Source organism: Ptychodera flava, chromosome 19 (assembly GCF_041260155.1).
Source record: "Ptychodera flava strain L36383 chromosome 19, AS_Pfla_20210202, whole genome shotgun sequence".
Lineage (NCBI taxonomy): Eukaryota > Metazoa > Hemichordata > Enteropneusta > Ptychoderidae > Ptychodera > Ptychodera flava.
In genome coordinates this window covers 29,365,071-29,390,045 of record NC_091946.1, presented here as the reverse complement: position 1 = coordinate 29,390,045, position 24,975 = coordinate 29,365,071, and the positions used below count along the sequence as shown (strand labels likewise).

The 24,975-nt window shown below is 41.0% G+C and overlaps 1 protein-coding gene across 4 annotated transcripts; it reads right to left on the bottom strand.

The window, feature by feature from the left end:
- Positions 1-410: 410 nt before the first annotated feature.
- LOC139119199 (THO complex subunit 4-like) lies at positions 411-18,870 on the bottom strand. 4 transcript variants are annotated; one of them, XM_070682879.1, is made up of 8 exons: positions 18,728-18,870; positions 13,620-13,993; positions 12,033-12,194; positions 11,076-11,215; positions 4,991-5,077; positions 4,224-4,245; positions 2,455-2,598; positions 411-804 (listed from the first exon to the last, which is right to left on the bottom strand). In XM_070682879.1, the coding sequence occupies exons 1-8, from the start codon at positions 18,750-18,752 to the stop codon at positions 652-654; spliced, it is 1,107 nt and encodes a 368-aa protein (XP_070538980.1). In that variant the 5' UTR covers positions 18,753-18,870; the 3' UTR covers positions 411-651. The 4 variants fall into 4 exon arrangements, with proteins under 4 accessions (XP_070538980.1, XP_070538981.1, XP_070538982.1 ...); XM_070682880.1 differs by having other exon boundaries at positions 11,076-11,209; XM_070682881.1 differs by lacking the exon at positions 2,455-2,598.
- Between the last annotated feature and the right edge of the window lie 6,105 nt (positions 18,871-24,975).

The following is a 24,975-nucleotide window of genomic DNA, read 5'->3' as shown; positions in this document are numbered from 1 at the left end:
TGTAATAATGTGAGAATTTATGAGAAATATCAAACACTTTATTACTGTTAGCTTTTAAACAACACTAGTCTACAGCATTTTGTGAAAGAACAACTGGTTTTGATTTATACATTTTTGACATGGCTTATCTTTTTTCCTACTTGTTCAAGAAAAAGAAATATTTTTTACCACTGTTTTTGATTTTTGACAAAGACACTGTATACCTTAGTAAACGGGTACATCAATCCATCCTGACCAAAGCATGATATAGGGAATGACAAAACACTGCGCTGTGGCAGACCTTCAAGCAAGGTATATGTCAAGTAGAAGTAGTTACATAACTATAATATTGACACACCTTTCAGACAAAATCGTCAGACATTCTGACCAAAGAAATCATCAAACGCTTTTTATCAGTTTTTGTTTTTGTGGGTTTTTTTTCTGATGAGCAGTCAGCCTACTCTATAAGCAGAACTGAACCATCAAGACGAAGCATCATGAAGCAGTACATCAAGTTTTGTTTTTCAAAACAGAAATAAACTTACAGTATGTAATACATTCTTGTTCATTTGGGTAACGTGCAATAACACAGAAGTAACATGAGAACTGTGGTTTATAATGGGACTGACATGATTTCAGTTTATGACAAATAGAAAAATCGCACTGTCTGTTCTACGCCATGATGACAGTTCGTCCTGATCCAGGTCTGTTTGGTCCCTGACGATTCCTTAGTCCTCTGCCTCCTCTTCCCCCTCTGCCTCCTCTTCCTCCTCCGTACTGCGCTGCCCTCACAGCTTTGAACCTGTCACTGAGTGTTGACGCAGTCTGCTCGTTAATAAACAAATACAATGTTTGAGTCAATTTATTGTGGCATTCTACAACTGGTAACATCCAAAAGATCCATACATCAATATCGTGCACACGTTATCGTAATATATAAAACAAAAAATTAAAACTTTCTAAGCTTTTCTGTGAATTTTAAGCTGGTTGAGAACTGAAAATATACTGATTATACAAGCAGTGGACAAAATAAAGCACACTTTTCAATCACACAGTAAAAATGAAACTATCCAAAAAATTTGACAAAAGAATTTAAGAGTGCACTAGCTGGGACCTGGCATGCTGTGTTCATTATTTATCAAAGGAATTTATTATAAATTAATGTTGCCCATGCATTACCGGTAGTAAAAATTTTAATAAAAATCAAGAACTATAAAGTATGGAAACTATTCTCTGGAAAACATGCCAATAAGATCATATGGTAGGTGTCTTATATCTTTATTGCATAACATGCATGGTTTTGTATACTTTAATGTTTATTTCAGGAGTTTTCAAATTCATGAACATGGTGAAACAGTACATATTTTGTTGCAGCATGGAAAGGTTTGTTTAGGTTCCGTGGACAATTAGAACATACACAAAACAATGACACTCATTGTGTTCCAGGGAAGGGGTTTATCTTATTTTGATTATCATGTGCAGTTTGTACTTACATGTCATACTTAATGCCCTATTTAAATACTCACTAAATGTTCAGATTTTGTTTTCGAAATCTCTACTTTTCAAAACCTGCTTGGAGTTTTAGATAAAAATCCAACTCCCAAGTTTTTACAATACTATTCTGGTGTACCACTTGTGGGGGCTCATTTGAACACTCTTGGAGTGAGAAATATTTTCACCATCTTAGTTTTTGAAAATTCAATATTTGCTTTCTCACCATAGAGTCAACACAGAGACGGCAGCCATTTTGAATTTCAAATATCAGTAGATGTTGGGTAATCTGTTTCTCTGGTACAAAACTTTGCACGGTGACCCCTGATTTTTGTTCTTGATTTGGAAAGAGAATGGTTTAAACTTTTATTGAGGAAACTTTGAGCAAAAGTCCTTTACTATATACCCTACCATAAACCTCAAACAACCTACTTCAGTAATTTACAGAGTTTGGGGAAGTTCAAATCATAATTTCATCGCTAGATTTTGGCTCTTAAAAATTTTGGAAAGGTGAGATTGTGTGTTTCCATTGCCAGTTAGTCTGAAAGGATGCCACTGAAAATCCTTAAAGGAAAGCACTTTTGTTAACTCAAATCGAAAAATAATAGAAATTGTGTATATCATATTGGGCAAAACGTTCTGGTCGTCATATTGAGAGCAAATGCTGATACATATAAATGACAAAATGACATGTATACCATGTCTTATACTTTGAAATATTATCCAAATGCACCACTTTATCAGATATTTAACTATTTATTTTAGTGTTAATCAGAAAAGATATAGCATTCTGATGATACATAATCTTAGTCAAATGACAAGTATGGCTGTCCCATGAAAATATGTAATCAAAATATTATATGTGAAAAAAGGTATTTTTGCAAAATAACATGAACTGACTACCATGAAATGCTGATTAAAATGGGTTAATTATGGAATTATGAATTATGAAATTGAAATCTACTGAATTTATGATCAGAGTACCTGGCTTCCATATACAACTAGCTTGTGGAGGCGGAAATCCCCTCTCAATCTAGGTTTAAGGTCTTTGATAATGGATTGAATTTGAGGATCCATGCCATTCTCAACACAATCAGTGTTATCACTTTTCTCACACTTGATTTGGTCCTGTCAGTTAACAAGCAGAATGAATGCACAGCAAAACACACACTGTTGTTCCTGCATTTGTCCCAGCACGCCCAGTTTCTCCTCCACTTCTGGCAGATTTTGTTAGGGCGCCCTCTATGGACAAAAGCCACACTTATGCAGCAGATATCACTGCCAAGCAACCGTACGGTACCGGTAGATTTTATTGGTCCAGATTACACAAAACAGAATACTGAAAAATCCTTTCACACTGTGAACTTTCTTTCTGCTTGACATTTTGGATATAATTCAATGATCAGGTTGTCCATGTTGGCTTTACAACAGGGTTTATAATTTAGCAAATCTGACGTGCTTCCAGGCCTTCCCCAACAAATCTCACCTGAGTTTTATGAATGCTTATACTAGTAGTCTTCAGTACTCTGGCATTTCATTCACTTTTCAAAATAGGACAAGTGCATTTTCATTCAGTAAAAATATCAGATTTTCACTGATTACCATAGACGTATTGATTCTGTTTTAGTCTAAAGAAACTCTGTAGTCCCTTTATGCTATTTTCTGACCATTAAATTCAGAATAACTGTCAGTCATTATTACAGACAGGAATAATCAGGTATTTCTTAGGAACATGACAATATCTTATCACTGCTCTGCTTTGCTCTGGTTTCATCCAAATGCAGAGAAAAACGTAACTTTATTCTCCACGGATAGAAAGTCAATGAAAATTTATCTTATCAAGTTTATTTAGTATATATGAACTGCCAAATTTTTTTACTGGTATCTTTAGAAATTGTTAAAATGCAGAATTTTGTACAGTGAGAACATTGAAAATACTTTGCACAATAGGCGCACACGTATGTTGTTGAAAACAAGAGTTTACAAGTCAGCACCAACTTCAGAAAGTCCAAAACTCTGGCAATACACAGCATCTCAGAAGCTTGTAGCTTATTGGTTGGCTGAATAGAATTGATATAGAATCATTTTATAACAGCCAATCAGCTATACAATAGCCATAGTTTCAGACTCCTTAGGTTGCTGTGAATAATGAAAATCTACCAATCAACTTAGACCTTGCGAGCCGCTGCACATTGGCCAAGTATCCAACTCAAATACACATTTCCAACTTTGAGGGGTTCAACAGATTAACCACCTCAGAAGCACATAAATACTGATCTTTGAGAGTGATTAACTCTTCATGGAAAATCTGTATACAGATATCACCTCACATCACTTTTGGGGCCCTCACAGTTCAATCGGTGCCAGCAATTAGTAGAGCATACTGAGAACAACTCTGACTCTGTAAAGCGCCATTGAACACAACTGCGTTTTGGAGTTTGGCGCTATAGAAATCCATATGATTGATTGATTGAATGCTGCTCTCATTAGAACCTTTGCATCCAATAGTCTGAAGTGTGTTGTGTTATGGGATGGAAAAGCAGACCTGTACTGGGACAAATGCAACAAACAACGACCATCACCAACATGCATAGACACATTGAAATGAAAAAGCAGTACAATAGCATTGATGCAAGATGAACAGCAGAAACAGTTTACACATTATAGCAAATCACTAAAGATCCATCACCATTATGCAGAGTAAGAATTTAAAAAGTATATTTTTTAAAAGTTCACAAGAATAAAGGCTTTACCTGTCTGTTTATTCGTACAGGCCTGAAAGAAATCACAAAAAACAGTAAAATTAATAACCGATTACAGTTACATGTAATGAGGTTTGATTACAGTGATTAAAACACTATAATAAAATGTCATATATAGTCACCATGCAAAGTTGAGCATTTGAGAAACAAACTGTCTAAATATTTACTGAGATTTCAAATTCAAAATGGCTGCTGTATATATCCTATGTTACCTTCATGGAGTTCACGTAAATTTTAAATTCCCCCCCCCCCACAAAAAAAGACCGTGAAAACTTTACTTCTTCACAGGCTTCAAAAGGAGTCAATTCGTGCAGCAGATCAGAAAAGGGGTGTAAAAAATTTGAGTGTCAAAATCTGTCTCCAAGAAACATTCTACCTTTGAGAAATATGAGTGGTAGAGGACGAAGAAGTTTCGACACTTTATGTCAACTTTCCCGAAACATGTTCAAGCATGTTCTTGCAGAGCGGTTGTATGCTAACTGTATGCTACTGCAATTGTTCAATGTGGGGACACAGAAAAGACAGTTGTTTTCTTCAGCTTGATACAATCATTGCCAAGACTGATAAAACACTGGGTCCAGACTGGGCTACAACACAATTCAACACTATCCTAGGGGTGTGTTTGTATTTATTCATTACATAAGGCACCCTCAGACAAGCACCAATTGATAACATAAAGAAGACGGGTCCTGTGTTTTTTCAGGTGTACAAAATCATTGAGATTCCACAGCTTCAAAAGAATTTAGAGTCAGACTTACTGTGAACCTTGAGCCCTTGGGTTTGACACTGATACAGTCATTATCTGTGCAGGTAAGGGACCTGAACTTGGCACTGGATTTCTCCATCTGGAAAACAACAAGGAACAGAAGTTGATTTATTGATCAGGTATTCATCACTCGAATGACAACATTTATGAATGGAACTTATATGTGAAATTCTAACTTGTCACAAAAGTAGGAATCAGTACTGCTGTAAAAAGTTGATATTTTTTCACCAAGGGAGTTACACCTTACAATTGTTGCAATGAATTTAGTTGCACCGTAAGTATCCTGAATTTTTGCTGACCTAGCAGATCAAACTATCTTCAATGAGTTTATTAGTCTTGTATCGATACTTGGTAATTTGTTTCTCTGGTGCCAGACTTTATTCTTGGTTTTGAAAGAGAGTGCTTAAAAGTTCGCTTGAGGAACATGCTGTACTCCACAAATATTCATAAATGACCAGCCCGTTACCACAGCAGTTGATAATGAACTATCTACAGCACATGCATAATTTAAATGATAACCCTTTTCCTGCCAAGTCGGTGAAAATCCGCTTGAAATTCGGTGTAGCTAGAATCTGAGCAGCCACGGCCGTTATCCTGCCAAGGCGGTGGAAATCGGGCTACTTTTGGTACCCCCTTTCCTGCCTAGTCGACGGAACTACGTGTAGCAAACCCTTGCTCGCGCTAGCGGTCGTTCGAGGACAGGTTTTGGGCGAGGAACGGCGTTTGCTCTCGAAATGGGTTCACAGAGAGTCCAACGACAGGGAAAGGTGCGGAAGCTACCCAGCCAGTCCCCCACCCCGGTGGGGGACTGGTTTTTTTTGGGGGGACGAGTAGCGTACTTGGCAGGTTAGCACGTTGACGTATTCTAGCGGAGTTTGGGTTAACTTGGCTCTGAGGCACTACATAGATTGCGGCCGAAATTGACCGTCTCGGCAACGCTAATCTGTAAGGCAACCGCCTAAGACCGCCTCAGCTGGCGGTGCAATTTTTTGCCAATGGTGCGAGACAAAATCACGGACTTGGTCCTGATTGACGGGAAGTGCGGACGGATTTGACGGACTCGGCTTTCTCTAAGGCAACCGCCTAAGACCGCCTCAGCTGGCGGTGCAATTTTTTGCCAATGGTGCGAGACGAAAATCACGGACTTGGTCCTGATTGACGGGAAGTGCGGACGGATTTGACGGACTCGGCTTGATTAGTCCCTGACATGGAACTGATCCGAACGGACTTGAGCGACATTTGTGAAGGGTAACCACCGCTTTTAACCGACTTGTTACCTTCTCGAAAAGACTACCCACTCAGATGTCGGACGTTGTCGGCTGCACTTGGCTCTAGACGTTCAAGCCGTGCAACGAAACACACCGCCTCAGCCTTGCCATTCAGGAACATGGCCTCAAAATTTGATACCATTGTTCACCGACTTGGCGGCTGCGGTTAGGTGCGTGAACCGTTGTTCACCGACTTGTTACGCCTATGTTGTCCCTGTGAAGTTCGGCTAACGGCCGAGTCTAACGGGAGTTGGCAGACCTGTGTTTGGTTTATACCGTAGTATGACCGACTCAGGTAGAGGTACCTGTCGGTATATTCCGAGTTTTACGCACTCGGGCGTCAATGACGGGTCGTCATCACCGCTGATGACGTAGACGTGCTGGCCACGTTATTTGAAGGAGCCATGTTTGCCCAACGGACGAGGCCGAGACAGCCGTTGACAATTTTGGCATCCTTCATCTTTGACCGCCTTAGTTGGGTAAGCCGCTCGGCAGGCGACGGTTATGACCTAAACAAGCCGCTGAAGCACTGTTCGTTGCCGTACAAGAACGAGACGGCCAGTCCATTACTGCTTAATGGGCAATCTGTCGGGTTGGCTTGTCACCGACTTGGATGACAATACGCTATGCGCAGGCGTACTTAGAAGGGACATGAGGTTAAAGATACGGGTTTCCCACCCGTACTAAACATGGGCTTGGGCCAACGTCCTTGGGTGGCAGGTGCGCATGCCACGTACCCAGCTGGACGGAATGTCAAGTTGAGATGCTAATGACATTGACTATGTTATGCTAAGTGCTCGAGGGATTTGCATCGCAAATGAGTATTATTAGCATATCAATGGTGCGGACAGGCAATTTACATGACGGGTAGGAATGTCAGCGCCGGTTGGTGGACTGATTGCCGTAGGTCCATTATAATAACAGGTGGATGCATATATTAACACCCCTGCGTCCAATCATGTCCAGGGCTTTGTTTCCCTGTGGCTTTAAAAGGGAGGGACCTGCTAGTCTGTCGACACTGTTCCAGACATGAGCTTGACGGACCGCAAAAGTTTTCTGAAGGCGAGCAGACGACTGAAGCTCAAAGATGCAGAGTCTCCGGGCGGTAGTGGTAGCGATCGTTGTGATGTCCCTAGTAAACGTTCTAAGAAGTCGGGCAAGAAACGCTCCCGTAAGGCGAAGCCATCTCCGGCTGAAAAACCCAGTGGTAAGCGTAAACGTAGACCGATCGTTCTGCCGATGAGGATGATGACGGGTCACCGGTTGCCAGTGGTTCTCACCCGGCTGCTCCGGGAGAGACTACTTCACCTGCAGAGACTACATCTGCTCTTGTGGGAGATACTTCACCTGCACAGACTACGTCTGCTGCTGCTAGTGAGACAGTGAGTAATGAGATGGCTGATGCCATTGGTTCTCCCCCGCTGCTCCGGGAGAGACACCACCTGTTGCTACTATGAGCCCTCATCCTGCGTCAGGAGAGGTTCCTGTGCCCAGTGCGAAAGAGCTTGAGTCCTCGTCATCAGCAGAGGCTGCCGAGCCCGCTCCTGCCATAGTTTCGTGTGCTGCGATGTCCCCGCCGAAAAAGATAGTGCGGAGGGTTCGTTATCAGGATAGCCCACCTGATTTTGAGCCAGATATGATCCTTGATGCCGCTACGGGCGAGTTCAGGCCCAGACGCCCAGACAACGGTGATATCACCGCTGAGTCCGACTCGGAGGTTGACGAGGATGCGGCAGAGGACGATGACTTTTATGACAGGCAGTATGTAGGTGAGGCAAGCTCTGACGACGATGATGACGTTGCTGCTGTGTTGGCGGAGGACGACACACCTCCTGTCTGGCGTATGTCGGAGACTACCGATGCTAATATATTTGAGGAGACCGATTTTGACCATGAGAGAGGACCGACTTTCACCTTGCCCAGCCACGCCCGTGAGCTCGATTACTTTTTTAAGTTTATTCCAGCTACACTGATCAGATTGGCCAAGGACGAGACTAATAAATACGCCAAATTCCACCAGCGACATATCGCTAGGAAAATAGATAAATACTGGCGTAACGCTGACTACCGAGAGGTGCAGGCGTTCATTGGCGTCTTAGTCTGTATGGGTATCGACCGTAAATCATCAGTGGAGGATTATTGGTCTAGCGATCCCTTTCTGAGAAACCAGGGTATTTCTACTGTGATTACCCGCAGTCGCTTTCAGCAGCTTATGCGATACTTTCATCTGGCAGACCCAGAGAACGATCCACGTCGTGATCCTGATGAGGCACGCCGCCGACGTCGGTGTCAGGAGGATCCCCTGTATAAAATCAATCCATGGATGGAGCCCATAGTTGACCGGTGCGTAAATAATTATAAGATGGGTAGAGAGATCTCCATCGACGAGGGCATGGTGCGATTTAAGGGCCGTTCTAAATTTAAGCAGAGATTACCGCATAAGCCTGATCGAGACGGTTTCAAGATATGGCAGCTGTGCGACTCCACCACTGCATACATAGCTAACTTTGCACCGTACCTAGGTGTGAAATATCGGGATCGGACTGATGGGAGACGGCAGGAGCGAGGTGTGGTGAAAAGAATTACGATGGAGCTGGTCCAGCCATTCTGTGGATATAATCACAGCCTATTCTGTGATAGCCTGTTTAGCACGGTCGTTACTGCTAGAGAGCTGATGGAGACCGGGATCTACATGGTCGAGATTTTAACCGCTGTAATCGTCGCACCATGCCCCCTCAATTAATTCCGCCGGGTAAGAGGAAGCGCCTTCCTCTGTCTGTTGGGGATATGAAAGCCACGACCAGAACGGACTCTCGTCTTAACATCACTGCTTATCAGGATAGTAACGCTCAGGTGCTGATCTGTGAATACGGTCTATCCACCCTTGGAGTGCGTGCCAGTGGGGGAGGGAGACGAGCGGCGACAAGTGCCTCTGTCGCTGTATAATTATCGCCGGTACATGGGAGGCGTCGACCGAGCCAACCAGAAGCGCAAGTACTTTCACACTGGGCGCAAGAACCACAGATGGTGGACATATCTGGCATGTTACCTGATTGATGTTGCCCTGGTAAATGCATATATATGCTTCAAGCATGTACACCCTGATAGTAAGCTGACCCATAAGATGTTTCATCTCGTGTCGGGAAACAACTCATTGGCGGTTATTGTGGGCGATCGCAGCCCAGTGTGAGAGAGGTCGAGGCCACTGTTTCTCTTGCCTCGTACATCAATCCACAAAATCAGCCGATGCACGTTGTCAGCCGTTTGGAGGGGCGGCAGAAATGCTGTAAAGTATGTAGCAGAGAGGGTAAGACCACTGCGAGCGGACGACTGTCTGAGACGTCCAAAGGATGTAGTCTGTGCGGGGTTCATCTTCACGAGGGCGAGTGTTTTGCGGCTTTTCATCATCGCATGATGCTACGAGGTAAGAGGAGCATTGGCGTGCAGACCTCTACTCACACAGCCCCGACGACACCCATCAGCAAGAGAACCCGACGTAAATAACGGACAGGGGACAGCTTCGCCTAACAGTGGCTTGACTGTATTCTTAACACGGACCATGATCACATTTTGAGCACGGTTGTGCCGTTTGTTTGTGCTTTACGATCCCGCTGATTGTAAATTGAAACACGGATTATTTTGTACAATCCCCCGATTGTAATCTTTGTAACACGGACCATGCACTCGGACGTCGAGACAGACTCTGAGATTTATTATTCGGCATAATGTAAATTATTCCCGAATAAAATACTATCTATGGATCGCATATTTTCGTTTGTTTTGTTTAGACGGATTATTTTGTACAATTCCCCCTATTATAATTTTGAAACACGGATCTGCCACCCCGATTGTAATTTTTGAAACACGGACCATGCACTCGGACGTCGAGACAGACTCCGAGATTTATTGTTCGGCATAATGTAATTATTCCCGAATAAAATACTATCTATGATCGCATATTTTCGTTTCTTTTGTTTTTACCCCCACTTTCGTTTTTGGCAGATCCGTAAGGACGCTATAGTAATGGATGAACGTGCGTTGTATCACGTGGGAGGGGCACAGCCCAACGGAGGCTGTGCTCGTGCGACGTAGACGTTGTACCAACCATCTGTCGTTGGGGTTAGTGCATAGAGCAGTTGCACTGTCCAGAGCTAAGGTGGTACAAACTGCACCTTAGTAACAACTGCACAACTAACCTGTTAGGAAACGGTAACACTAACGAGCTAAGTGTTCACTGAACTGGCCAAACTACGTACACGCCTTCCTTCAATGGCGGAACTATGTCGTTGACACTACGTCAAAGCAGACTGCACTGTGCGACTCTTCCAAGTCGTTCAAAGTACGTGGCCAAGTGACACAACCCAGGGGAAACAGGACAGGTTTGAGGGTGCTGCCGCACCCATAGCACTAACCCCTGGGTCTTCTACTAACCCACGAGAGAGGTGACGTTTCCCCGGTGTGGCCGTGCGTGCCGGTGAACGAGCTTTACTTCCGCGAAAGTAAGCTAGAAAAGGGCATAAAAGTGCACGTCCCCCGGGGCAAACAACGCCCGTGACCTCGTCATTTTCTGGACACAACCTCATCAGCGGTTGCCCCTCTATACGGGCATGCAAAAATTTTTGAAGTCTAACACGTATATGGTCGGTAATCGTACCCCGAAAATGCGGTATTTCCCGCCAAATGCCTGGCAGGAAAGCGTGCAGGAGAGCCTATCTTCTGTAGACACGGAAAAGGGGGCCGGTTTTGACCGACTTGGCAGGATAACGGACAGGGGCGCTCGGCAGGAAAAGGGATAAACAAAACACTTACCTTCTAGTTCTCTGTGGTAGTGATGACTGTGTTTGCCTGAAATTTGTCTGTACTCCTGCCCTTCCTTGCCTCCTGCGTCCCCTTTGACCTCCCCTTTGACCTCCCCTCATACCTCCCCGTCCTCTTTGATATCCCTGTGTCTAATAAAGAAACATACAATATACAATAACCCTATAGGGACTGAGAAAATTGTTCACTTTGGAGAGGTGTTCAGTTTATAGAGGTCCTTTTAATATAGAGTTCTATTGGAATGGGACTTGATAAAGGATTAAGTTTAGGCAGGTTTCCAGTTTAGACAGGGTTCGGCTTAGACAGGTTTCACTGTACATTACACTACAGATATCAATGCAAATTACAGTTACAGTGCAGACAGCTGCGACATTACAGTATGTATGCAAAGTTGCGAGAGTTGTCAGTGAACTTTATCTGGCAGCTGTCATAAAGAAATACTGCCACAGCAGGGCTGCCATACAATACATTAGACTTTGTTATATGTTCTGTAACTCTCTAGACTGATTGTGTGATCAAAAGTAGGTCAACCGGTGTTGTGATACCAAGTGTTAGAAACATGTAAATGGTGTTTTGTGATGAGCTGATGGCTGTATCTGTTTCTGGAATTGCACTGTACATGTACATAATTGTAGCAAATTGCAGCAATCATGTTTCAGAAAGCACTATGGCAATACAGATACAGCTGTTCCAAATTCACCATCATACCCAAAAAGACCTATACATTTACATGTATAATTAATAATTATACAGTATTACATCAGTGTGTCAAGAATGCATACACTTTATGCACCTGGTGGTTCAAATTCTATATCCCGCATTGTACCAAAGCTTGTGTATAACCACCAGTGGCAACAGCTATCGCTTAATTTCACAGTAACACTGTACAGGGAATACGCGGTGGTATCTTAACAGACTAGTGTAATTCACCCATCACTACCACCATACCTGGAGGTTGAGTCCTCTTCTCTGTGTAAACTGTTGCTGTCTCTTTACTTTGCCAGACTGAATCAAGTTTCTCCTAGCCTGGGCTTTCCTCTTATTGGCAGTCCTGATCAACTGTTGGTTCTGTCTCTGTAAATTTGTGTTAGCCCGTCTGATGGCCGTTCCCTGAAACAAGAAAAATGCAAATCTGAATATCAAAAACAATTTTTAAATGCATGAAAGTTACTTAATGTTAAATGTAACTGTATTGTGTGTACTGGTACATATCAGCTCAAAGGTAATAAATTACAGAAGATACAGACATATGTCGTTGTCAGTTCCAGAAGGTAGTACGGTAACTGGCATCTTTTTGTTGAAATCACTCACCTTCTGAAACTGTATCACAATGACTTGTTACATGGGAAAAAATTTCAAAATAGCATCTTTGTGCAAAAGACACAAATAAATATTTATTGGTGTATGTTTCATGTAACATTATGAATAATATTACTGGTATTTTAAAATTAAGTTTTTCTTGCACACCTGCTAAATACAGAAATTTGCAGATATATGTTCCACCTTTTTGCCCAAACATGAAGATATGTCGGTATGGCAAAGCAAACTGTATGCGTGTACTGTGTGAAAGACTTCTCACAAATATCCATAAAGGTAAAATAAACATTTTTGCAAACAATAATATAAGGTTATTCCCAAAATACCGGGATTTATGTCCGAGTACATCGTGCAGCGGAGGTATTGTCCGAGACGCGTAGCGTCGAGGACAATACCGTAGCGTACGATGTACGAGGACATAAATCCCGGTATTTGGGAATAACCTTATTATTATACACCTTTTTAGTCCAATTTACCTGAAAAAAGTCGAAATTTAGGCGTTTTTTTGGATGCTTCTCGCGCACTGCACTGAGCGATCGCGAGCAGACTGGGAACGCGTTCAGCGCGTCCGCTAAGCGCACAGAACGAAATTTCAACCCGCGCTGCGCAGTGCACGTGGTAGAAATTTTACGTCAGCAGCATAATTTCACTCAAATTCACCGGTTTGGACTGACCATGATTTACTTTGTGAAGTACTGAATGTTAAGAAGTATATATTTTTGTAAAAAATGTAAAATATTCTCTTCTTTTTCCTCGTGTTGACGTAAAGGTGTTTTGAGGTCAAAGGTCAAATAGCGTCCAATAACACCTAAAGTTATTGTATACTCTGCGTCAAAGTTATTGGACTCCGCGTCCTCTGATACCGAAACTTACTGTACGACGAAACTCCATAGGTTACAGACGCAGGTGTATAAGAATGTCCTGTATCAGCAATCTCCTGACAATAAAACTTTCTGGCTGCATATCTTTTTGACTGTTGTTTGTACCAAATAAACTGCTTAGTGTGGGTGACAGTGTATATATTTACATGATGACATGAATGATTAGCTTGTGATACAGAAAGAGAGATATTAAATTTCTACACCCATGCATGGACTGATAGTTTCACTATGATTGAATGAAATATTTTCACTGCATCTTACTTCCCAATTCTTAACACACATTGTATTGATATGACTATAAAGATAACTTTTCTGACAACGTGATATTGAAATTTACCCTTAGATTCCTTTGACCTCTCCGTTGCCCAAGCTGATTTCTATTTGCTGAAGTTCCAGCACCTCGCTGTGATTGTCTGTTGAGTGGACTAACAGAACTCTGGCCACCAACACCAGCACCCCTCCCTCTCTTACTGAGCTTCCCCCTCGCACTGATGCCCCCTCTTCTTCCCCTGGAAGCTCCTCTTCCACGACCTGCTGTGCCGAACCTTGACCTGAAAGCCTTCATTCGTCCCTGAGTCTGAAGGCGCACACCACCCCTCCCCCTCCCTCGACCACGTCCTCTCCCCCTGCCGGCTATCTTGGCTGCTTTGGCCTGGCGAACTGTCTGTAGCTGCTTCTTTTTCTCTTTTCTGTTTTGCTTGATGATGTCATCTGTGATTGGAAATAAAAAATGACTTTATCAGATCCTTCAGTTGCAACTTTCAACTACACATACCAGGGTTCTCTCTACAAGGGGGATTTGAGAGATGGGCCACCTCTCTGCTTTTGGAGCATTTTTTTCATATGTTAATGACAATACAAAAGAATGTATTTTACAAACAAAAGAATATGCAAGTATACACACTTCTGTAAAAAGACAGCCCCCCCTGAGCTGTGGAGAATACCTCAGTAGAGTTTGAAGTAGAGTGTAGATCATAAAGAAGGAACATTACAGCCAGAAATATCAAACTAAACAAAGTCATATAACTATCTTAATAAAGTGACTGAAATTCATCTTTCTTTTTGATGAGTCAAGGAAGACATTATGATAGAGCAGTAGGTATCTCTTTTGTACATACTGGGCTTTTATTACCAATGCAATGGAGTTTTAAGTCTACATAATTTGCAATGCATGTCTTACAGGTATATGGATGGGCATTAGAGATTTTAAGTTCATACTCAGCAACGATGAAGGTCTTTGATAATTTTTTTGACACAGCGCGCATGCAAATTTAATCCTAACGAAATGGACAGGAATGCATTTACCATGGTATTCACGCGTACATGTACATAATGCATTTGTTGGCTAGTACAGTATAGACCCTACTGGTATTAGAGTCCTGAAGGCTGTTGCAGAAATCATAATCTTAGAGCATTTATCTCTCAGAAAGACAAAAGTGGACAGGACAGTCTACGTGGGCTGAATTGTAATGCCTAACTTACATATATATGTATGTACATTTATTGATATATCCTCTGTTAAAGTCATCATCATAAACTCTGCAATGAGATTCTTACAACCATTTCTACCATACGTCAACATTGCATTAATTTCTGAATCACCGCAGTATTCAGTCAAGTTACGTAAAGGTACATCTGTTTGACCATGGCTTGTCTGACCATACTTGAATGTTCTTCTGAACAGAATTTGCTAATGTATAAAATTGGTAACTGATATTTTTTTTAAGTTCAATATTCACACGCAAACAAGGTCAGATGTTACAGGAAGGACATAGTGTATTTTAAAACCTGGTCTCAGTAAAACCATATGGTAAAACCATTGCACTTTACTATACTACTACTAATTATAATGATCATTTGTTTCACACCATGTGTTACAGCATTTATGAATCAGCATATAAATCCACTGTCTATGTTACAACCAACTACACATAATGATATGGAGAGTGGGCAAACAATGAAACCGGACACCACTAACATCTGGCAGCTTACATGCATCATATTTCACAAAGGCATTTATTGGCAAAAAAATGCACACCCTATCTGAAATCTCATCTGTTTTTACACATGATGCACATCGTCTACTTTCTGACCAGCGAGTTCTATACATTCATTCACCATCACCAACATGTAACTTTAACCCTCTGAACTCAAACGGGAGGAATAATATCTAAACTGGGCTGTACTTCATTGATTGAAAAGCCCTCCCATATTCTCTATTAGCATTTATCAAAACAAAATTGAACTAATAAAAAAATCCAAAAATTAAAGCCTTTGTCTCCCAAATAAGCGAGCAATAAAGCTAGAGCAATGCTGACCAGCAACAAAATGAAACATATTTTATATGTTGCCCCTAATCCCCACATTTCTGTGTTTTCAGCAGCTTGGGGGAAGATGATCAATTTACATAACAATACATAATTTGCATATTCTATCGTACAAATTTACTTTTTCATATGAATAGGTTCCTCAAAAAAGAGAGGGGTTACGCACCCCTTAAAATCCCCACAAAATCCCCTTCTACAAAAGATTGAAGAATCTTAATTAATTCAGAAAGCAAAATAAATTGTAGAACGTAAAACAAGTATAGACTAATAAATAATGATTGGGTATCTCTTAGCACGTTCAGATTGACGACTTTGCGTCGGCCCAGGTCCGGACCTGGGCCGACGTAAAAAACCAATGTGGACACGCTGAGTCGGCCCTGGGCCGACTCAGTTTGGTCCCGTTAGAAGGGGGGTTCAGGGCCGACTCAGGCCGACGCAAAATTTGGTCCGACGCAAATCGCCAGTGTGGACACGTTATGTCGGCCCTGGTCCCAGTTGACCAGGCCTCCGCCATGGATCGAAGTTGAACTAGTCACCCTATTCGCACAAAACAAACGAGGTTTGAAACTAAAGTTTACACCTATCGAAAGTTTTCAATCCAGTCTTTACATTTTAATATCATCCCATGTACGCAGAACTTCCCACCAACCTTTGTTCCGCAAACGAGACCATGTCATTCGATTCCACAGTGCACATAATAGACTAGAGAGGCATGTCAAAAATGCCGCGCACTGGTTTAAATTTCTCCACCGCGGGCTTATATATACCATATGCTCATCCAATAAATAGTGAAGATCTCTCCGATGATTAAAAGGGTGAGTGGTAGTCAATTTGCCTTTCTTGTGCGTAAAAACACAGGAAAATCATGAACAGTAGAAACAGCGTGCCATATTCAAATGCGCCATTTTGAACTTTGACAGGTCAGAGGTCACAAAGGAAGGTAAAGTTACGTCGGCCCTAATTCTGGTACCGGTAAGTGTGGACACGGACCAAATTTAATCCCAAAAGGACAATTATTTTGCGTCGGCCCAAATTTCAGTTGGGTTGCCAATGTGAACAAGATATACTGTTTTGTTCTGGTGCATTTCAGAATGACCCCAAAAAAAGGCTAGTGGCCCCATATATTTTATGGAGACGCCAAAATATCCCCTGATTCTAAAGTCCTAGATGCAAAACCGCAGTAAGCTGGCATTTTGGTAGGTTGATTTCAGGGCCAAGTTGACCAGACACCTTAGCCCTTTTCTTGCAAATTTCATATTTCACCATCAGGTCAAGTTTGTTAAAATTAGTGAAGCAGAATGTGTCTCATTTAGTGCATTTTAAAGAGATACAGTCATCGGAACTGCGCTCAAAGGTCGTATGGGACCCATACGACCAATGACACTGTATCTAAGGTACAATGGTGATTGATGAAAGTTAAAACATGTCTGTCATAATCTACATCGTATAATTTAAATGTTGCAGCTATGATGATGACCGTTCATGTAGATACATGTATAATGCATGAAATACATTGTTTGTAAACAAGGGGGCAGGGGCGCAGTTCCAACGACAGTTTCCCTTTACCCCTGACATGACAGATACTGTAACGATAATTTTTATGGACTAAAGCTGTTGGAACAGACCAAGCCAAATGGATGGCAATATGTATGGTTTTGGCTCCATACCGCTTTTTACTGACTTGGCAGATGGGAAAGTGATACTCTCTGGCAGGTAAAGAGTTCATATCTTCCCCTGAATTTTATGTTTCTAGCCTATACAATATTATGTAGGGCTTTGTTTCATGACGATTCTCAAGCCAGAGGCCCTTGAAGTTTGACTGCCATAATTGTGTGACAATTTGGAGACTAAATAGTTTGATAATGACAAGTCCATAGAGAAAGAGTTTAAAATGAGCTGAAGGTGGCGTGGCTCTATGTGCAGGTATGTATGTAGCTGCAAAATTGTAGCGCTACGGTGAGGCGGTCGGTGATTTTTGGGTTTTGCGACTTCGCTCACCAGTAGCGCTACAATGCCGATGGCCCTGTAGAGGTGAAAATAAGCGCACCCCATTGGACAAGGCGTGTTGATGTGATTACCAACTTCCGGTAATGGCGGCTCCCAGAAACACCGATGCCCAACGCACGCCCAATGTTTATTGGAACGCGATCGACGTGTTTGAACAAATTCCGAACCCCATAAACGACAAGGTTAATGTAGTATAGTGTTGAGTCTTCAGTAGTGATAAATTGGTACGACCAAATGCAGTAAACATGTAGCATTTCACATCAACACGCCTAGTCCAGTGGGGTGCGCTTATTTTCACCTCTGCAGGGCCATCGGCATTGTAGCGCTACTGGTGAGCGAAGTCGCAAAACCCCAAAATCACCGACCGCCGCACCGTAGCGCTACAATTTTGCAGCTAGTATGTATGTTGTGAATGACTACGCCTCCAGTCTCTCGGGGTTGTATTAGTACAACGAAGGCATGACACAATTGGATTCTGAAACACAATAACCACTTTATATGGATACTTATATAAAGTAAATGTATATCATCTATAAAGACAGACATCCTCCTTGGCAAAATACATTGTATAGTGTATTATATGGTATGGATTCGTTTACCAGACAGTTATGTCAGTGGCCTAAATTTCCCCATTATTAGTCTCAAGTGTTCTTGCTATGGGTTTTGTAAATGCTGATAGCCTGCTAACACTTGAAGGGTGTGGAATAATAACCTTCTATAAATGTGATTTAAACATCAACGATATCTTACATATGTCACGCAAAGGAATAAGTTACGACGGTGTCAAGTGCATCGATTATTATATTGAACCGCCGCATCAGAAAGTACTCCTCAGTCTCCTGTCGAGTCACACGGTGTCACACAAGAATTTTACGATGGACAACACGTATTAGAGGAACTTTGGAGTCTGCTAAGGTGTGGGGTGGTCAAGGAATATTCGATTCATATGTTCCGACACGATTTCCTCGGTCACCATCACGGCATCAGCCCGAGATGGCAGGGCAAGGCAGCCGTACGGTCTGGTATTTCTAGCCTGTCAGGGCAGCCAAATTTGATGATTTAAAATTGTAAATGTTATCAGGACCCCATGTTTTTCATACCATATACTTACCTAAACTCATATCAATCCTGTCCATTTTGGAAGACCTCTTTGAATCGCCTGCAAAACTGACTGAGGGTGAAGCCTATGCCTGAGATGTCGAGACTGGTCACCAGCTCGGCTAAGCGAAGTGAGCGTCGTCACGTGATCAAAACATGAACGTTTTATTGATAGTACAGGGTTACGAAACCGTGTAACTTCGTATAATTATAAAGATTTTGTATGATTGCAGAATTTGGTATAGAATGATAAAAAAATATTTTTATTGTTATTATAATTTGAGTTGTATGTGTTGAACGTTTTAAAATGCAGATATTAAGTAATGCAAATCTGTTTATGTCGAACAGACAGCTTGAACATTACGTACTTTTTTACTACTTGTGCGTGCATGTGTAAACAGAATAGTATTCTCTATGATGGCACTCGCTGTGGCCTGTACCATGCCTTGGCGGTGGTAAGGCCGCGTTCAAAAAAATGATGAGGGGGGACTGGAGGAATCGCGATTGAAATCCTTTTTTTTTCTGATCCCCCCCTCAATACCCTCAAAAATTTTCAAGTCCCCCCCCTCATACCCTCAAAAATTTTCAAGTCCCCCCCCCCAAAATTCAATCAATCTTTATTATACTCAACTCACACTAGCAGAGAGTGTGGTATGGTACATTCCAAAATTGGACAAAGTACAAAACTGAACACTTTCGAGAGGACAACAAAGTATCCAAGTTGTACAATAAGCAAACTGTTTAACAGTGGGAATGCTACTGGAGGGTCAACACAAATCAGTGTTCTTCAAGAATATAGCAAGATCTAGAAAATTATACTCCATTACCCTTTTAAGGGCCGTTTCTTTTTGTGTGACACTGGAAAAAGTGGAGCAATCTATTCCACTTTCCTGTAACAATAAAACTCGTTCAGTGATAAACTTTTTACATGAGAATAATAAATGAAACTCGTCATCTATTTCATTGCTATCACATCTGAGACAAAGTCTATCTTTCAAAGGCAATTTGGCTTACTTTTCCTACCCAATTCAATATTTAAACTATGATCACTCAATCTAAATTTCGATAAAGCTCTGCGAAGAGTAAAATTTGACAAATTATTTAAGTATTTTTCAAAATAAAATCCGGTCTTGAAACCATATAGCCGCTTATTTATTAGGAATGCGCGCAGAGTGAAAAAAAACATGTAATGTGTGGTTCTGCACGCAAATGTTCAACACTACCTCTTATCAGCAGGTTGTAGAGCCATATACCTAGGGCAAGTTCTTAAATTGATTCATTTTTAAATGCATCAGTGAACTTTTTGGATTTCTCAGTCTAAGCCGACTTGAGTTTATCCAACTCTGGCCAATTCAATGGCACCAGCTGAAAAGCACACAAAATGACAATCATGAGAGAGTATGAAAATTGTGTATTCCTAGCTACGTTTAACCAAATTGTGAAAAAATGAGCGCAGTGACCTACCGAATTTTTTTTTCAAAAGTACAAGACATATACAACTTAGATGCCACTTATAAAATGTTTTACAAAATTGACAATACTGGAAGGTTAAAATATTCCATGATATTAATGTTTTAATCTCAGAAATTTTGGGTGTAATAATGGCAAATTTGATAACAAATAAAAGATTCCATTTAGTCACACATTTTTCCATTTAAATTAGAGTCTTTACTGTTCAAAGTTGTACATTTGTGTTATAGGTACAATGAGATGTGAAAATTTCATTCACTGCATGAACTTGAAATGAATGGTTTTATATATTGATTTTAAGTGATTTTAGAAAAACGGACTTTTCATCGTACATTTGTATAAGATCAAGTATGGTGACCCCATCTTTTTTCTCTAATATTTGATTGTTCTCATATGCCAGAATTCAAAAATCCATGGTAACTGTTAGTTCCCTAGTCTTCTATGTGTTGCTCTCTGGCTGGATCCTGTGTACAAGTAGATGTATGTTTCACTGTCGATTGAGTGTCCTATGACGAAACTCTTCTTAAACTACATTGAGTCAGAGCTACATGTATCACTGTCACTGCCAGTATGTGCAGGGCAGTAGTTGTATTAACTTTTTATTTTGACAATATTTTGTTCAGTTTATACAATTGTGTTCTTGCCTAGCTATCCAGTATTAATCTTGCCAACACAGCCTACGTGTACCGTGCATTTGCATCATTCAATTATCACCAATATTTAGACAAACGGCTTTGTTGACAAACTGTATATTGTGTTTTTCAGCAGCATGCTGTAGAGAGACACCAAGAAACTGTGTTTGATACATTGCATAGAAATATTGAAAAATTATCAACAGTTGTAGCTCCTGCCCATTACAAGGACAACTTGTTCTACGAAAATTTAATGGCATTCATACATTTTTAGACTTTTTCGAGATTAAAGACATAAAATATGACAAAACGGTTCTAGATTTTGTTTAATTATTACTAACATTAGAACCATTGGACAACATCAAAATGTTGGGAGTCAAAATATTTTTAGGTCCTCCCCCCTATAGGCAGAGCAAAACTTTCAAGTCCCCCCCCCTCGACTACCCCAAAATTTTCGATTCCCCCCTGAATTCCTCCAGCCCCCCCCCCTCACCACTTTTTTGAACGCGGCCTAACACAATCTGATATTTGACGAAGTTGTAATAATTACGATTTATTGTCACATACGAGACAGCGATACGGAGTCACGCCATTATGCATCTGATTCAGACTCGGATCCATTACGAAGTCAATGCACGGACCCAAGAGTGGTGCACATGGTGTCAGACTAGAGATGCCCTGCCACTGCCACAGGCCAACTGGAAATGAATAGTCTAAAATTTGATATTATTTTAATAATTATTAAAACTAATAAATCGTAATTATTAAAAATGGATATCACATAACCGAGTTGGTATTTCACCATGATTGAGCTTCCTTCCAAATTTCGAAAACGGGTGAAACCCCCCCCCCCCCCCGGCGCGCGACATAGTAAAACAAAAGGTGGACAGAAATTTTATATATATATATATATATTATATATATATATATATATATATATATATATATATATATATATATATATATATATATATATATATATATATATATATATACGTATACTATATATATATTATATTTACATTTTACATATATTTATATTTTAAATAGTCATTCTATGTTTTAATGAAATTGTTGACATGTCAGTTGTAAGATAGGAATTTCAAAGTGTCAATCTTAAAGTCTGAATACAGAACATTTTGAATTAGCTGTATTTTGAATGAGCTGTGAATGTATTTCACACTTTCTATGCTCTTTAACCAGATGTCCTGAACTGTTCAAGTTGTACAGAAATTGATGTCAATCATTAATATCAAAGAGGAAAAAGCAGTGAATCAAAAACTTTGATGGATGTTAAGACTTGCCAACCATCCAATTAAATCTCCTGAGGAGCCATAGAGAGCTTTTTTAGCCAAATCTGATGTGTACAGTGTCTGAGAGGACCTTTTCTTGTAACACTGAAACCATAAAAGCAACAGCTAATAATGACAAAAACTGCCTTTTTTAACTGTTATTTTGTTCAAAAAAAGCATCTTCCTACAGAAAACCTGTGACACAAAGGAAAATAATTGCATCGATGAGAAGGACAGATATCTTATGTATCAAATATATATTGTGAAATATTGTGCATGTTGCTTCTCATACTGAATTCTCATAGAGAGAACAGAAAAGTATCAGGAATTTGTCATCCTTTTCATATGAAATGCATATTTCATAAAGGCAGACTTTCACTCAGCAAACATAAAGATATCTCTGATTTATTAAAGTATGGCGCCCGAAGGGCGCGCCGAAAAATATGAAACATCCTGATATCTCTGATATATATGCCTTGTATATTAAAGTCATGCACCTGGAGGGCATGCTGAAAAATGTCTGATATATTAAAGTAATGAGCTTGAAGAGCACGCTGAAAAATATTGAACATACAGATATCTCTGATGTATATATGCTTGATATGTTAAAGTTGGGCGTGCTGAAAAATATGACTGATTATTAAAGTTACGCGCCCAAAGGGCGCGCCAAAAAATTCAACTGAATGATGAAATTTGTGGCTGACACTAGCATTTTAGGCAATGATGAGCCTGTGTCAAAATTCAAAAACACACTGACACCCCTATTGGCCATTTCAAAAACATGGTGACCCCCCTATCACCAAAGTCAAAAACAGGGTGACCCCCCCATGAATCCACCGCCCCCCCCGGGCTGAAGAAACTGACCAGTCCCTTAGGCCTATGTATGACATGGACGGCCGGCCGCGGCGTGCAATATACGGTACTGGGAGTATACACTCCTATGTCTTACAGAAACCACCCCATGCAGTCCCACTCAGTGGATAATTATACTTGAGTAAATATCTCTGAGTAAGAACATTTCTATTAACTAATTTTAATCTAAATATAAAATCATGAAAATATATGCCAAAAGTTGCAGCTCATGTACTGTGCTAGCTGCAATAATTGTAGCCCTTGGTTGGTGGGGCTTTGGCTTCTGTTGTGCGGCTCGCGCTTTGCCCTGGTTGGGGCAGGCGCGAGCCGCACAACAGAAGCCCAAGCCCCATCAACCAGCTGCAATTATTGCAGCTACTCATGTGCTTTTAATAAGCTTATGCCTACAGTTTTTGCGGCTTGCAGAAGGCAAACTGTAGGCCTGTGTTACCTGGCTAAAATGGTGCATCATGAAGCATGCGAAAGGGACTGTCTGAAGCATAGTGATTAAATTGATATTTTGACGCTATTTCTGCTTTATATACTCAAGCATTTTTGGAAATTCTCAGAATCTCCTTTTTTACTTTCACTTTCCTCACGCCGGCGAATTTTTCGCCGCCTTTAAGGTAGAATGCACCTCGGGGACTGATATTCGGACACTCAACAGACTCACTCTACAATGTTCTGTTAGCCTACCACTTGTCGGGGCTAATTTTGAAGCAGTGGAGTAAAACAACAGCTTCACCTTCTCAGTTTTGTGAAAATCGGGAATTTTATTTTTTCTCATGAAGATAAAACATGGATGGTGACCATTTTGAATTTCAAATATTGGTAAATAAGTTTATTTGTTTCTCCAACACCAAAATTTGCACGGTGACCCTCGACTTTTTTTCGGCCGTCGCTGTGTATCGAACCACAAGTGACTGTGTTACGAGGCATAGTGTTTAAATATTGACCACAGTCACTCGTGGTCTATTCAGCTCTGGGACTATTCGCCCCATAGACGTGTGTACAAGGGTTTTTTTTTCTCGCTTATGTACACACGTCTATGGGGCGAATAGTCCCAGAGCTGAATAGACCACGAGTGACTGTGTATTGACACGAATAATGAACAACGTTCACAAGAAGAGCGGGCCCTATGGTCGGCTATTGCTACCAGAATGTGGCGAAGTTTGACCCTGGTACGGTTTATTATAGAATGATATGGCTGAGTATGCCCACGACTTTGATTTCATGGCTTGATACCTAGGTTTACGTCACCGATGGTGTATGTTATTTTGCTTTACGTTATTGACCTACTATACTATACGGCTCTATGTACAGTAGAGGTTTATTCACCTCTCTTGGACACTATGCACTATACAAAGACATTTATATGAAAAGTACTGTTCATAGATTGTAGGCCAAACATTGACTTGTACAACCACTTGCGATGTTTTTGACTCTTTTCATATTGTATGTATTACACATCCAAATTTACGGTTGACGACTTAATTTTGGGCCAGAAATATAATCCATTTGCCAGCAATGACATTGGATATTGCAGACAAGTAGTACCCCCATCCAAGCCACAACAGGGAAACACGTACTAAGGGCCATGTCACCTTACCCTATATGGGGGGGGGGTTACAGAAGCACTGAGTCGAAAATTCCGCACGATGGGGATCTCTGTTCACGTGACCAAGGAACACCATCAGAAGTACATTGGTGGCACCTAAGAACAAAACCAGAGTGTTGGATAAATCTGGCGTGGTGTATAAAGTGCAATGTGCAGAGTGCTCTGCCCACTACATACTCAGTAGGTGAAATTTACCGAGAGACGCCTGCGCAAACGGATTCATGAACACAAGGGGGATTCGTCACTAGTAGGTCTCTTATACCTGTAATTTTTATTTCATGCCTCTAATTATTTTTTTCATACCTGTAATTTTTTAAGCCTGTAATTTTTTTTTGTTTTGTGACCTTTGAACCCACTGATTGCCTCGTTTATCCTTGGTAAAAAGCTGACCTTTCGC